Source organism: Podarcis cretensis (assembly GCF_951804945.1).
Source record: "Podarcis cretensis genome assembly, chromosome: 9".
NCBI lineage: Eukaryota > Metazoa > Chordata > Lepidosauria > Squamata > Lacertidae > Podarcis > Podarcis cretensis.
Genome location: NC_137178.1, coordinates 22,688,585 through 22,702,130, shown reverse-complemented (window position 1 = coordinate 22,702,130; position 13,546 = coordinate 22,688,585). Strand labels below are relative to the sequence as shown.

Genomic DNA, 13,546 nt, shown 5'->3' with positions numbered 1-13,546 from the left:
ATTGCCCCGATAGCATCATGAGCACAAATAATCACAAATGTGCAATAAAAAGGATGTTTGCAGAGGACCTGTGTGCAAAGATTTCCCTAAATGTTGATTCCATTGGGAGAATGATGCACATGCTCAGCACTGCTGGCAAGGCCACAGAAGATCCCACCCTGCAAAAAAAGTGTGTAGTCATCTGTTTGCTTGCCTAGGCATAACTCTGTGTGCCGTGTGTGGCCTGAAAGGCAAAAAAATCAATGTCATAAATGAATTTTGCAAAGCTTTCCTCTTTGGTTGCCTGGAGGTAGTTCTTAGCGAGCACATGGCTGTTGACAAGCCTGAACAAGGCGTAACTTTCTCCTGTCGACATCAACGAGACTTAGAAGAGTTCAAATGCTGGCAGGAATCTTCCAGTTTGAAATGAGGTGTGTGGGTTTGTAATCGTGTACAGTGCTTTTTACAAGCCTGCCTGCGAATCACGTTCCCCATGTGTATTAAGGCATTTAAAGCCAGGGTCAATTTGGGGAATTTCCCTTCCTGGAAGGAAAAGTATCATTTAAGTGTGCTAAACAATGGGAGCGCAATTAGTTGACGAAAGAACATGTTTGATCAGACGACAAGAATTCCCATTCTTGGCTCTGGGCACAATGCAGAGAACAATGGGAGCACTTTATTTCACTGAAAGAAACAAGACACAAACCTGTAGCAAAGCACTTAAGAAGTTAAGCACCACTTTTCTGGGGATTGTGTCTCTCATTACCAGTTACTTCTGCCTTTCACTTATTTTTCTGGTTTTGCCTTGGATAGATGCATAAAGGCCTGCCCAAAATTCTTTTCTACAGGCCTTGGGAAGTTGCACCACCAGCAACTTCCTGTATTTGTTACGTTGCTGTTGTTTTATCCTGATATTCTGCCAAGGAGCTTAAGGCAGTGTACATGATTCTCCCCTCCCATTTTATCCTCACGAGGATAAAAGGTTTTACCTTATCAGGGTTCAAGGACAATGCAGCCAGGAAAAGCATTTGGGGCACAGTGTAGCCTGGGAAGATTTCTGGGGGGCAGGCGGAGAGGTATTTGGCCCCTAGTCCTATGATCCCCCACCCATTGTGTAAACATTGCTATTTCCCATGTTCTTTTCTGATCTGTACATGTATACATTTTCTGTATGGAGGTAGTTACAGCTTTAAGATTACAGTCATACCTTGGAAGCCGAACATCTTGGCTCCCAAACAGATCAGCTCCCGAACGATCGAAACCCAGAAGTGAATGTTCCAGTTTTCGAACGATTTTCAGAAGCCAAACATTCAGCATGGCTTCTGATTGGCTGCAGGATTCTCCTGCAGCCAACTGGAAGCCATGCTTCGGTTTTCGAATGGTTCCGGCAGTCGAACGGACTCTCAGAACGCATTCTGTTCGAAAACCAAGGTACCACTGTACAAACTTTGCACAAAGCATACTTAGATGAAATATATGCTAGAATATGTGTAAAACATTCATGTATTTGTAGCCAGAGAGTGGTGGAACATATTGCTCACTGCAAACTGTATTGCAATCTGCGTAATTCTCTGAGGGACATATTTCTCAAAAGGATTCTTCGGACAGTTTCCTGCTTGAATATTAGGGAGAAAAATTGTTATTTGCCCAGGGATCGCATCACACATAAGGTTCCTCTTTTTGCTTTAGCAGCCCAATGGATTAGACAGAATGCCATTGTACAACACGGGGGTCCAGTTTGCTGGGGAACACCTTATGCTATGTTTGAATTTTTGAGATGACTGCTTTTTAGAAAGAAGTAAATATATGCGAGTGAGTGATTGCAAATGTGTATAAATCTTATTTTGTTTTTAAACCACAGGTGTCATCTGAGGGGGACTGGTCTTACGCGAGCAATTTCTCCTTGCATCGGCAACACCACGCTAATGGCAATGACCAAATGCTTCATCAGGCAGGCCTCCATTTTAAGCTGCCGCAGGAAGGAGACCCGCTCAACAACTTTAAGCAATCCATCTACCTCACTCAGGTGAGTATTTGTCAAAATCTTAAGAGGTTTCTCGTTTGTTAAAGAAGCCATAATCGTGGTTGCATAATGCAACATGTATTGCAGAGAATCTGGTACAAAATTATGATAATTGTGTCAAGTGTTTGAATTACACAGTGAGTGAAATCTTGGGTCCAGTGACATCGTTTTAAATTATCGATGGGCTTCTCCCCACACACCATACAGAGAAATACACATGTACCGTTGTGTATAAAGTGTCACCCGGCTGTTTGCTTTGTGATTACAGGCTGTGTATATACTGGTTGTCAGGTCTGTGTCTCTCTGTATGGTGAAACATTAACTCAGCCCTGTAGGCACAATGTTAGACTTGTCTTTTCCTATTCAGGGATTATGACGGTGCACTGAAAACATGGGGTATGAAGTTGTTTTTTGGAAACAGGTCTAGAAACCACTTGTGCTTATCTGCAACAACTGACAACCTCGTAAGAGTTTTGGAAAGACTCTGTTGGGCAGTTTTCAATATCTGCAAGGGTAGCCACATTAGTTTGCTGCAGCAAAAACAACCAAAAGCCTTTTGGCACATAAAAGGCCAGCATTGTTTATGTTATGGCACAAACTACTTTGGGCTAGAGCCCACTATGTCAGATGCAAGGGGTATGAGTCTCAGATATAAAGGGAGCAAGGGAAGGGGGGAATGGGATGCAAAAGGATTGTTTGTGGATGCAAAATGACATTTTACAGCAACATTGGCTGGCGATTACACAGTCACTATAGCATTTCTGAGTAAGGTGATAATAGAATTAGAGACTAAATGTATTCATACATTTTGCTGTGAAAGGTAATTTTGCATACATTCGAGCTATTGTTGATTTGTCACAGGCTGTAATTTTGCATGCCGCCGCCTTTCAGCTGCAACATTTACATTCCCTGCTCCCTTTTATGTGCTTATACACCACTGAAAAAGAATGGCTGGTAGACTGAGGGTAACATTCCATGCATCCCATGAAGTAGGCTCTAATGCGCGAAAGTTTGTGCCAGGAGAGCATTTGTTAAGCCTTTAAGGTGCCACAACACTCTTTCGAGGTTTGTTTGTTTTTTAAACGCTCTCTATTAATTTTGCATATAGTTTAGAAAATGATAAAACACAACGGGGGGACTCTTGTGAGGTTTGACTGTATATTTTAGGAATTTTTTAGAGCATTGTTTGAAATACACAACCTACCTGCGGGTATAGGGCGGTATATAAATTCAATAAATAAATACCGCTTACAAATCAAAGTGGTACAGCCCAGAAAGGGTTTTACCATGTGATCTGCTGTTCTCTGCAGTCCAGTCTTGGGCATCTGCATTATCGTCTGTATCTTTCGCAGTTCTATCATTACACGAGCACTTAGTAATGATATTTTTTTCTTTCTGTTTTGGGTTTCGCTGAATTAGATTATGCAGGCCCAGTGCATAAAGTCCCAAACGGAGTTCTATCGTCGCAGCCAAAGCGAGATAATCAATGGGGAGGGGCGCACCATGGGGGCACTATATTGGCAACTCAATGATATCTGGCAGGCTCCTTCCTGGGCTTCTCTGGGTAAGTCTTCTCCAGCCAAAGCAAAATTAGGAATTGGGCTGCTTTAATGTGCATGCTTTCTTACTGTCTTTGCACGCCTATTTTATTTACAGTGGTACCTCAGGTTACATACGCTTCAGGTTACAGACTCCGCTAACCCAGAAATAGTACCTCAGGTTAAGAACTTTGCTTCAGGCGGCAGCGGGAAGCCACATTAGCTAAAGTGGTGCTTCAGGTTAAGAACAGTTTCAGGTTAAGAACGGACCTCCGGAATGAATTAAGTACTTAACCCGAGGTACCACTGTATTTATATTTCACCTTTGCTGTGAGGAGCTTAAGGTGGTGAATGTGATTCTCCCCCTCAATTGCATCTTCACACCATCCCTGCGAGGTTGTATAGGCTGGGAGAAAGTCCATGGCCAAGGTCACCTAGTGAGCTTCATGGCCAAGTGGGAATTTGGACAAAATAGTTCTGAACGTGCAAGGATTTCCATTTCCACGATTGAACTTCCCCACCCTCTCCTTGGGCTGCACCATCTCCACATCTGTCCTGGAGGGGGAAACCCAGAACAGATTTAGGAGGGACACAGGAAGGGGAGAAGGAGGGGAGGTTCTGTTGCACAGCCAGATGTTCTTGTGCTGGCAAGAACTACTTTGTTGGGTACTGCCCAGGGTACCACAAATTAAATTGCAGCATTTTGTCAAATGCCTTAAAGCACCAACATGGTGCCCTCCAGGTGTTGTGGACCACAACTTCCCTCGTCGTTGTCTGAGAGGAGTCGGAGTGCAAAACATCAGAGGAGCATCGCACTGGCTACCTTTGGGATAAGGCTTAACATTAAAGTCTGGTTCCTACAATGTCAGCAGTTCCCAAGGGTGTGTGTGCATGTGTTCCCATCTCCAGTTTTACCTGGGGTGTGTCCCAGGAAGAGCTAATATAATCTGCATGTCGTTCTGGTAGATAACTTTTATGTGCAGAGGAAAGAAGTTAGGAGATATTAAAAGCAGAGCCTTTAAATATGTCATAGGACATATTTAGCCTTTGCAGCTATACAGGTTGTCATGATTTGGTCTGAACAGTCTCTTCCTCTCTGGGCATGTTTCAGTCATTGTTGAAAAATTAAAGAGACATCTGTTTAAATTAGCACTTGACTCTCTCAGAGGCTATTAACAGACTGTCAGGGTTTTGTAGTATGAATAGCAAGACGTATGTTTCTGAGCTCTCGGCTCCCCCAATTCCATCGTAGTGGATTTGGGTGATAACGGTGGTCAGTTCCCACAACCATGTCTTGGCTTAGGAAGCTGAAATATGTATCAGTGGTCAGATATATGGGTATAAAAGGGGCAGGAGCAAATTTTCATTGAATAGGGTTCAAACTACAAGGGAGAAAAAGATAGATTTAGGCAGTGGCATAGCGTGCGGGGTGCAGGGGGGCCCGGCCGCACCGGGCGCAACATCTGGGGGCGCGCGCTCGCACTCACAGCTCTCTGCCCCTACTAAAATCCATGGGTTAGGGGGCGCAAATTACTTGCCTTGCCCCGGGTGCTGACAACCCACGCTACGCCACTGGATTTAGGTTAATGATGATTTAAAGTGGCACAATGCTGTTTTAAATGTATAGTGTAGATAGGGCCTTAATCAGCCACATGGGACAGCTGTAGCCACAGTGTGAAGTTTCATCTTTAGGGGAGGAAAGCAAATGGCAACCAGTGTTTGCTGAGCCTCAGGTCTTGTGTAATGTCACCTTGACATACCTGATTCAAATCACACATTTTACTTGGAAGGGATGACTCAGTTTTAGTCTCATCACATCTAGCACTTAAATCATCCAGTGAGCTGAAACCAGCAGCTATTAGAGAGAATAATAGCTTTTGGATGCATGATTATGGTACAGACCAAGGAAATGATGCCTTTGGGGTTTGCAGTTGATTAATTTAGCACTGGTCCCAGGGCGGAGTGGGCTGCCTACTCTGTTGGTGACTGTTGGTGAGAAGAACTTCAGGGAAAACTTAAAAACCAGGAACCTACTGCTGCCACCCTCCTTTATTCTGTGTCTCTATCCCATGTCACCCTTATTATTTGTTGATTTGTTAAAGCGTTTCTACTACATACCCTTCAGAATAAAAAGGCTGCCAGAGCAGTGTACAAAAATAGCAAGACAGTCCCTGCCTTCAGGCTGACAAATCTGAAAGGGCATAACACAAAAGGAAAAGGAACTGGGAGGGAGAAGGAAAATCAAGGCCGGTTTTCTAGTTACAAAGTTTATCTGGTAGCAATTAATGAAGCTGGATGTAAGCACAACAGATGGTCTGCTATTTCCTCTGCATCTGGTGGTTTCAGCCACCTCTTTCTCTGCAGTGCAGTTGCTTAAAATACAGCACTTTAATTGCTTGAATTCCAGTGGGCCCATCACCTGCTTTTCAGATAAGTTGTCACATTTGTTGAGTGCATATACATATTTGTGTATGCCCTATATAGCATGTGTCATCACATTCACTGTGGTCGCCCTGCAACAACCCCACTGCATGCAGGGAATGGATTGCCTAATGGTGAGAGGGGTTTAGCAGTTCTGGGGGAGCTGGTGCCTCTCGTTCCTGTAAGAGAATCTGGTACCTTTCTGCAAACACCTGCCTGATATGGCTTCCATTTTGAACAGCAGCAATAGAGAAAGTAGAAGGTTTTTAACATGTGAACAGGAATGAATGTATGGGCTGCTTTGATACAAGCACAAGTATTAATAAGGGAAAAGCAATAAATAAATATATGTAAGTGATACCCACTCATTCCCCTCAAGTCATTTATGAACCAGCCTTCTTCTGACTCTAGAAAATGAAAAAGGCCTCTTAATCTGAATGGTTGCATAGTAAGGTAAGCTGCAGGTCATTTCAGGGTATGGTTAATATATTTTCTCCTTTGGAACCTTCTCAGAATATGGTGGCAAGTGGAAGATGCTCCATTATTTTGCCCAGCGCTTTTTCGCTCCTTTATTGCCTGTGGCATACGAAGATAAAGATGTGCTCTACATATATGGAATCTCAGATCTTCACACAGATTATGAGCTGACGCTCAGGGTAAGTTCCACTTTGCCCATTCTCTGAAGCTGGCTCTGGAAAGAATTCAGGGGCTGGGTGGGGAGGACTTTCCCCCAACCCTCCCATTCAACCCAAAGGAAAGAGACTAGCTCTAAAGAAATACTCCCAGCTATGAAATAATGTTGCGTTTTGAGTTTTTAAGTGAGGTGTAAATATTTGAATTTTGCAAGTGAATGTTGTAGGATTATTGCCTGAATAAAGGCATCCTCTTGTCAAAGTCAAGCTCTTTTGAAGGCTATCAATTTTAATAAAAGAAAAGTAAACATGTGCTCAGTCTAGGTTGAGTTATTTGAGTTTTATTAATGGCAAGGAAGCATTCATAATCTGCCTTTATTGTCTTGAACTCTTAACCTGCCCTGCAGGTCAGTCTGCATGATTGGGGTTTGACGGAGCCAGTGTGTACCTTGGCTAAAGAGGGTGTGCTCATCAAGGGAGGAGCAGCTGTCCCCATCTACAAGGAGCCCATCAGTGACCTTCTGAAACAATGTGGAAATTGTACCAGGCAAAGCTGTGTTGTCACCTTTTCCCTTGAGGGTGAAGAGGAGCTCTCCAGCCCAAGCAATTACCACTTCCTGTCTTCATTGAAGGATGCAGTGGGATTAAAGAATCCACAACTTCTTGTAAGTAACAAAATTATTTTGTTCAAGTAATAACCTTCGTTCCTTGGCACACAAGTAGCAGTTCATAGAACCACGGAGGGTATAGAATAACTGCGGTGAGATGTCTTGGCCCTGAGTAATACTCAGAAGCTGTGTATGAAGTCAGGATACTGAACTCTGTGCATAGTACCAAAGGACCTGTGATTTCACCCTTATGGAAGCATATGTGCCAATCCTTACAAAAGGTAAGGGCAGAGCCTCTGATGCCATATGCAAAACTGTCTAATTCTCACCATTTATAGATGTCATGGAATTGAACTTTTATTGCCGTTTCTTGGTGTTTTTGTCTTAAAATGGAGTAGTTACTTTGGAGCACAGCAAGTGCCTCATGTCTAAATAAAATGGCATTCCTGCTTAATGCTGATTGCAGGTCCTGCCAAGGCTCCATGTCTTCAGCATGTCTGCAAAGTCAGGCTGAGCCAGTGCAAATAGGAACTGGGAACAAGAAGAGCAGTCAGTCCTTCTGCATTATGGATTTATGAGGCAGTATTTCCTGAGACCTTTTGTGGGTCCCATAAGAAGTAATGGTGGGCACACTGGTGTGTCATCTTGGCAAACCAAGACGTAACTGGTGCAGTTCTGGGGAAGAGTAATTTCCTCCATCTCCTGGAATTGCTGAAGAGGAAACCATAGTACAGTGGTAACCAATGTGGGGTCCCTCCAGGTGTTTGGGGACTATGACTCCCATTAACCCTGACCATTGTTCATACCAGCTGGGACTGATGGGAGTTGTACATCTGGAGTTACGCTAGCGATCCTTGCCGTAGTATTAAACCAGTATAAAAATAATGTTTATAAATCAGGTTTCAAGTAACAAGCGGCTCCATATGCCATTATTTCCTTTTCTGCAGACAAGCTTGTTGTGAGGAGGAATAAATTATTAAAGCACATTGTTTATAATAGGGAATTTCTACTAGGCAAACTGCACAGATAATAATCCTTTGCCCCCTCCCCTTCAGGCTTCTGTTTCCCAAGAAGGAGATCAGTTTCAGATTATCCTGGAAGCCTCAGCCATTGCTCCTTTTGTTTGGTTGGATGCTGGAAACATCCCAGGAAGATTCAGTGACAATGGTTTCCTTCTCACTGAGAAACGGAGAGTCATACTGTTCTACCCTTGGGAAACCACTAGCGCCAAAGAGCTGGAGAAGTCGCTCAACTTAACGTCATTGACAGACATTTCCTGAGGAAAGGCCTGAAGGAGGGAGAGGAAGCTGAAGGGAAACGGGAATGAAACGCCGCAGCAAGAGAGGCACAAAGTTGGACCATTAAACATCGTTCTTGTGCCAGCATCTTCCACACTTGAGACCCTTTTGTTCAGTGGACTGGAGCCCAGAGCAAATCAGCACAGCTACAGAACAAGGTGACCACGTATGCTAAGAGAGCTTAATGAAAACAGTGAAATGAAGTGCATAGAATGATGCTTTAGTGCCCTCATTTACTTTCCTCTGTATTCTGGCATCAGGGCTTTTTATTTAAGAAGGAAGGATGTGCTGCTCCAGTATTAGACTAAGGAGCCATACTGATGCACGTCTCAGATTATAGGGAAGATGGGTGGTAGTGGAAGTCTTAGTTATTGGGGCTAGTCAACGTGGGGACTTCCCTAAGGGTCTCACTCCCCAGATAGTTAGAACAGTGCCCCCAAGGCATGCTTAAAGTTGCAAGGTGCAAAAGTCCAGGAACCACTTGCAAAGTAGGCCTGATATGTGTGCTGCTAAAGATGGCAGGAAAAAAGATAATAGGAGTGGCTGCAGGCATAAACAAGAGTATTTTTTCCTTTATCACTGCATATTCTCAGTCAGCAGCTACTCATTGGAAGGAGCTCTTTATAATCACTGGCTGCTATTGTTTTGGTTGGCTTGAACTGTGGCACTTCTCAGCTAAGGATTCCTTTCACTGGTCCACACTGTGTTCAGAGGGCTGGTGGTTGTTTTTGCTGCAACAGAGTGACAGCTAAGTATTGTGTCATCTTAAAAAGACCTAACAGTTGGTTTTCTTTATCATCTGTGGCTGTGAAGGGTGGTCATTTTTATACATTTAAGCTCTGAATCTTGTCACAGGCTGTACCATTGCCAATCAACTTTTACAGTCGTACCTTGGTTGACGAATGGAATCCATTCCAGAAGTCTGTCTGACATTTGAAAACCAAGGTGTGGCTTCCGATTGGCTGCAGGAGCTTCCTACACTCAATTGGAAGCAGTGTTGGATGTTCAGGTTCCAAAGAATGTTCGCAAACCAGAACACTCATTTCTGGGTTTGCAGTGTTCCGGAGCCAAAACGTTTGAGTTGCAAGGCGTCCATCAACTAAGGTACGACTGTACATCCCCCTTCAAACCCACATAATGGTTGACTGAGGATCACACTCTATTCTTTCGATGAAGTGGGTGCTAGTCCATGAATGCTTATGTCATAATGTCAATGTTAAAGTTGCCACAAGGACCTGTTGATCTTGGTTCACCTGTCTTTCCCACTTCCAGTATGTTTTTTCAGCACCCTTGCCTGTTTACTTAAGTGTCCAGCTCACAGCTATCTGACACACAAGTGGAAAAAGGTGTGAATAGTTTCTTCCTATAGTTCAAGAGAGTTTAAGGGGGGTTTCTATGGACACATACAGTGGCCTTCTGTGTTCTCACCTTCTTTACCTCTTAAGGAGTTTAGGAGGTAAGCCGCCCTTGAAAGAAGTTACTGAAAATTTTTTAGCAGGACCTTAGGCCTTACTCAGGTGATCTCATAATGGAAAAATGCCTCACCCTATTGATTCACCTTCTGATTTGAGTGCTTTGTCATCAAGCTAATGGGAGCAGTTTGCCTCCAGGACCTTAGCTGCTTTCCATGTGTGCTTCAGCACAAAAATACAGAAAATGTGAATTTTGTCTTTTATTATAAAAGTAAAATAAAAAAACCAAGCATTTAAAAAGCACATTATTTTCCTTGAGTAATTTCATCTAAACAAGAATATTTACAGAAGAAAGCTGGTAAAACAGGATGGGGAAAACAGTCTGAAGCTTGGATGATTTTTATAGACACCAGATGAAAATTTAAATATACTTACTGAAATATACATTATATTCTTTTGACTTAAGTATCTATCTGATCACTGCTTATGACCTGTTCCACGCTCCACAGCCAATGTCTCTATTGTAATTTTTACCACACATCATGTTGGTAGTCCATTTCTTCTATAGGTGAAGATCTTAGGAAGAAAGAAGGCCACTCCATCTTCATGCTGCTGGTCCTGAGCTTCCCACTTTACCGGGACCTGATTCCTGTTTCTTGAACAGTCGATGTACATTTTAAAGAGCTTTTTCTTCCAGTGCACTTTGAATTGTTAGCAACTTCCTCCCTCTGCAGGAAACTTTACCAAACCATTCCACACTTCTAAGTGGCTTCAATTTTGCCTTGTGGCAAGTCGTCCTGGCCGTAGCCTGTGGTTAGTTTCTTAAGTGTTACTGGTGACTTGCTGGTGAAAGACTCTGAATATGTGAAGCTGAGTTTGCGGAGGGAAATCTCTACACCGCTGTCACAAATACTTTCAGCATCCTGGAATTTGAGATCACCTGGCAGAGGGGAAAAGGAACATGTTGCATAATTCATAGGGTTTTGAGAAAATGCTAATACAATGCAATATATCCAGTTCAGGAAATAAATCAAAAGAGCAATGCAAAGGCCTCTTTGCTCCCCAGACAATAGTGAAAATAAAACAAAAATTACTAGCAGCTGCAGAAGGAGTCCAAGGCAGAAGCTTTATGAATCCGAGTGTTTCCAGGCAACATGTTTTGCACACTCAAGGTCTCTGGCTGGCTGAATCCTTGGCACTTCCAATTAAAAGAGCTTTGTTGGCAAAACTAGGAAGGATTTCTGCCTAAGAACATGGCTAATCCAGAAAATGCTGGGATAGATGGCCAAGCGGTATTTATATGATAAGGCAGCTTCACATGTCCTGAAGCCTTGGGTTGTCCTTTTGCTAAGCCCTTGTGCTAAGCTTGTTTTTCCTAGCATGTTACTAAATGCCAAGCCTGCACCAGCTGCAAGAACACTGGGAAGGTGACCTGTGTTTTCTAAGGTTCCAGCACTATTTTAAAAAATCATTTTGGAATTATTGAGATCTGGCAAAAGAAGCCGTCACCTAGATAAGTATGGGTTCAGATTTACTGAACTGCTCCCTTAAGAATCGTAACTATAGATTGCTCTGTTGCTTCCCTTAAATGCACTACTGCCAGGCCAAACAATTAAAAAACAACAACAATGAATGTGTTTGCAGATAATGAGAGAACAAAGTAACAGTGAAATCCTCAGCAAGTTGGTTCAGAAACAAGTTGATTTCAATAGGACTTTCTTGCTAGTAATTGTGTTAAGGATTGCATTTCAAATGCATGTTTGTTTTTTACTCTTTTCTTAGTAAACTAGTGGGGTGTTTTAAGCAAAGCTATTATTTTACTATTACATCTTTTCCTCCCTGTCGTTCAGAGCATCATATACAGTGGTGCCCCGCAAGACGAATGCCTCGCAAGACGAAAAACTCGCTAGACGAAAGGGTTTTCCGTTTTTCAAGGTGCTTCGCAAGAAGAAATTCCCTATGGGCTTGCTTCGCAAGACGAAAACGTCTTGCGGGTTTGCTTCCTTTTTCGTAAAACCGTTAATACCTGGGGAATCCGCGCTCCGCAAGATGAAAAAATCGCAAGACGAAGCAACTCGCGGAACGAATTAATTTCGTCTTGCGAGGCACCACTGTATGGGTGTAATGACTGTCCTATGAAGGCACTAACCAAGGTATGGGGAGCTTTTGGCCCTCCAGAGGTTGCCAAACGACAACTCCCATCAGCCCCAGAAAGCATGGCCAATGGTCAAGGATGGTGGGAGCTATAGTTCAGCAAAACCTGGAGTGCGAAAGGTTCTCCACATCAACACTAACCCAACAAACCTGCTTAACTTCAACAAGGTGTGTCCTCAGTCTTAATTCATGGCACTTCCCTTCCAAAAACTTTAAATGCAGAGGACTAAAATATAGATCAATCCCTTCCTCGTCCATGTCAGTTCTGCAAGTTTTCATTCCTAACTCTCTTCTACATCCCATTAATATTTAAATACATAGGTTATTACAAAATATCTATTCAAATATGTATTTGATCTCCATGTATACAATTCAAAATGTGTTTTATTCCAAACCAACAGTTTTTAAAACACATTTGGGTAGGTTTCTTTAAATTTTGCGATACAGTTGTGGGCTCAGAGTAGTGTGAAACACATAGGGATAATATATGTTCTGATCGACAACTTTAGTCTGGAAGTGTGCATCAAGTAACTTTGTACTGAAATTTATGGGAATTTGTCAAGGACACCTAGTCTGAATACTCTTTGAGACGCATCAACTCAGGAGCTGTCTAGTTCTGCAGTTGAATGGATATGTGTGTCTTGCCTTTTTCTCCAGGAACTTCACAGCAAAGTTTTAGGCTAAGAAGAACCCTACAAGAGTTAGGGAATTCCTAACCTCACCCAGTGGGTTCTGCAGCTGCGAAAGGATTTGAATCTAGGTTTGTCACATGCAAATCAAACAATTTAGACACCTCATTGTTCTGTCCTTATTACCATCTCTGCCACAGGGGTGGGGTGGGGTGGAGCTGCAAAATGTTTGTTTTATTGCAGGAGCATTGATTGGCATAGAGCAGTTTACCTGTTTGTGCTATCATGGGAGGGGAAGGCGATTCGCATAATGGAGGTCTTGCATCCTTTGCCTGCTCTTTGCTGGACTGGCTCGATGAGATGGATAATGAGTTCTGAATTATTTCTGCAGCCTCTGTACAATCCATTTCTATCAAGGCATCAACCAGCTCCCTTACAGTGCCACCAGAAACCTGCATAGATATTAAAATAAAGGTAAACAAACTGAGGCAGGCTTTCCACCCAATTAAAAGAGGATCATTAGCTTTCTATGGAAGTGCAGATCTACAAAAAACTTTGCAGCAGGTAACCTGACAGTTGGCTTTGGCTTCCTTCAAAGAACAGAAATATCAACACTTATTGACTGAAGGTGAGTATATTATTATTATTATTATTATTATTATTATTATTAGGCAGGTGGTAATAATAAGGTCCTGGGGTAGGTTACAACAATGTAAAAAGATATTAAAATCAGTTAAAATAATTCACAATCGAAAGAATATGGTGGGTCCTAAAATAGATATATTTCAGGTGTCAAAGTCAAGGTGCACCATTAGCATGTGACAAAATTACAATGATGGTGCCAGTAACATT

The 13,546-nt window shown here is 42.7% G+C and overlaps 3 protein-coding genes across 4 annotated transcripts in view; 2 read left to right on the top strand and 1 right to left on the bottom strand.

The window, feature by feature from the left end:
* MANBA (mannosidase beta) overlaps positions 1-10,214 on the top strand; it is a 68,410-nt gene extending 58,196 nt beyond the window's left edge. For both annotated transcript variants that reach the window (XM_079990209.1, XM_079990208.1), the window contains exons 13-17: positions 1,841-2,005; positions 3,422-3,566; positions 6,475-6,617; positions 7,001-7,258; positions 8,257-10,214. In XM_079990209.1, coding sequence (XP_079846335.1) covers positions 1,841-2,005; positions 3,422-3,566; positions 6,475-6,617; positions 7,001-7,258; positions 8,257-8,481 — 936 coding nt within the window. In that variant the 3' untranslated portion in view covers positions 8,482-10,214. The remainder of the gene's footprint in view (positions 1-1,840; positions 2,006-3,421; positions 3,567-6,474; positions 6,618-7,000; positions 7,259-8,256) is intronic.
* CENPE (centromere protein E) overlaps positions 1-13,546 on the top strand; it is a 299,890-nt gene that overhangs the window by 224,949 nt on the left and 61,395 nt on the right. The gene's annotated exons all lie outside the window — the stretch shown is intronic.
* NFKB1 (nuclear factor kappa B subunit 1) overlaps positions 10,157-13,546 on the bottom strand; it is a 73,577-nt gene continuing 70,187 nt past the window's right edge. The window contains exons 23-24 of the mRNA XM_079990200.1: positions 12,966-13,146; positions 10,157-10,851 (exon numbers count right to left, since the gene is read on the bottom strand). Of these exons, the coding sequence (XP_079846326.1) occupies positions 10,673-10,851; positions 12,966-13,146 (360 nt within the window). The 3' untranslated portion in view covers positions 10,157-10,672. The remainder of the gene's footprint in view (positions 10,852-12,965; positions 13,147-13,546) is intronic.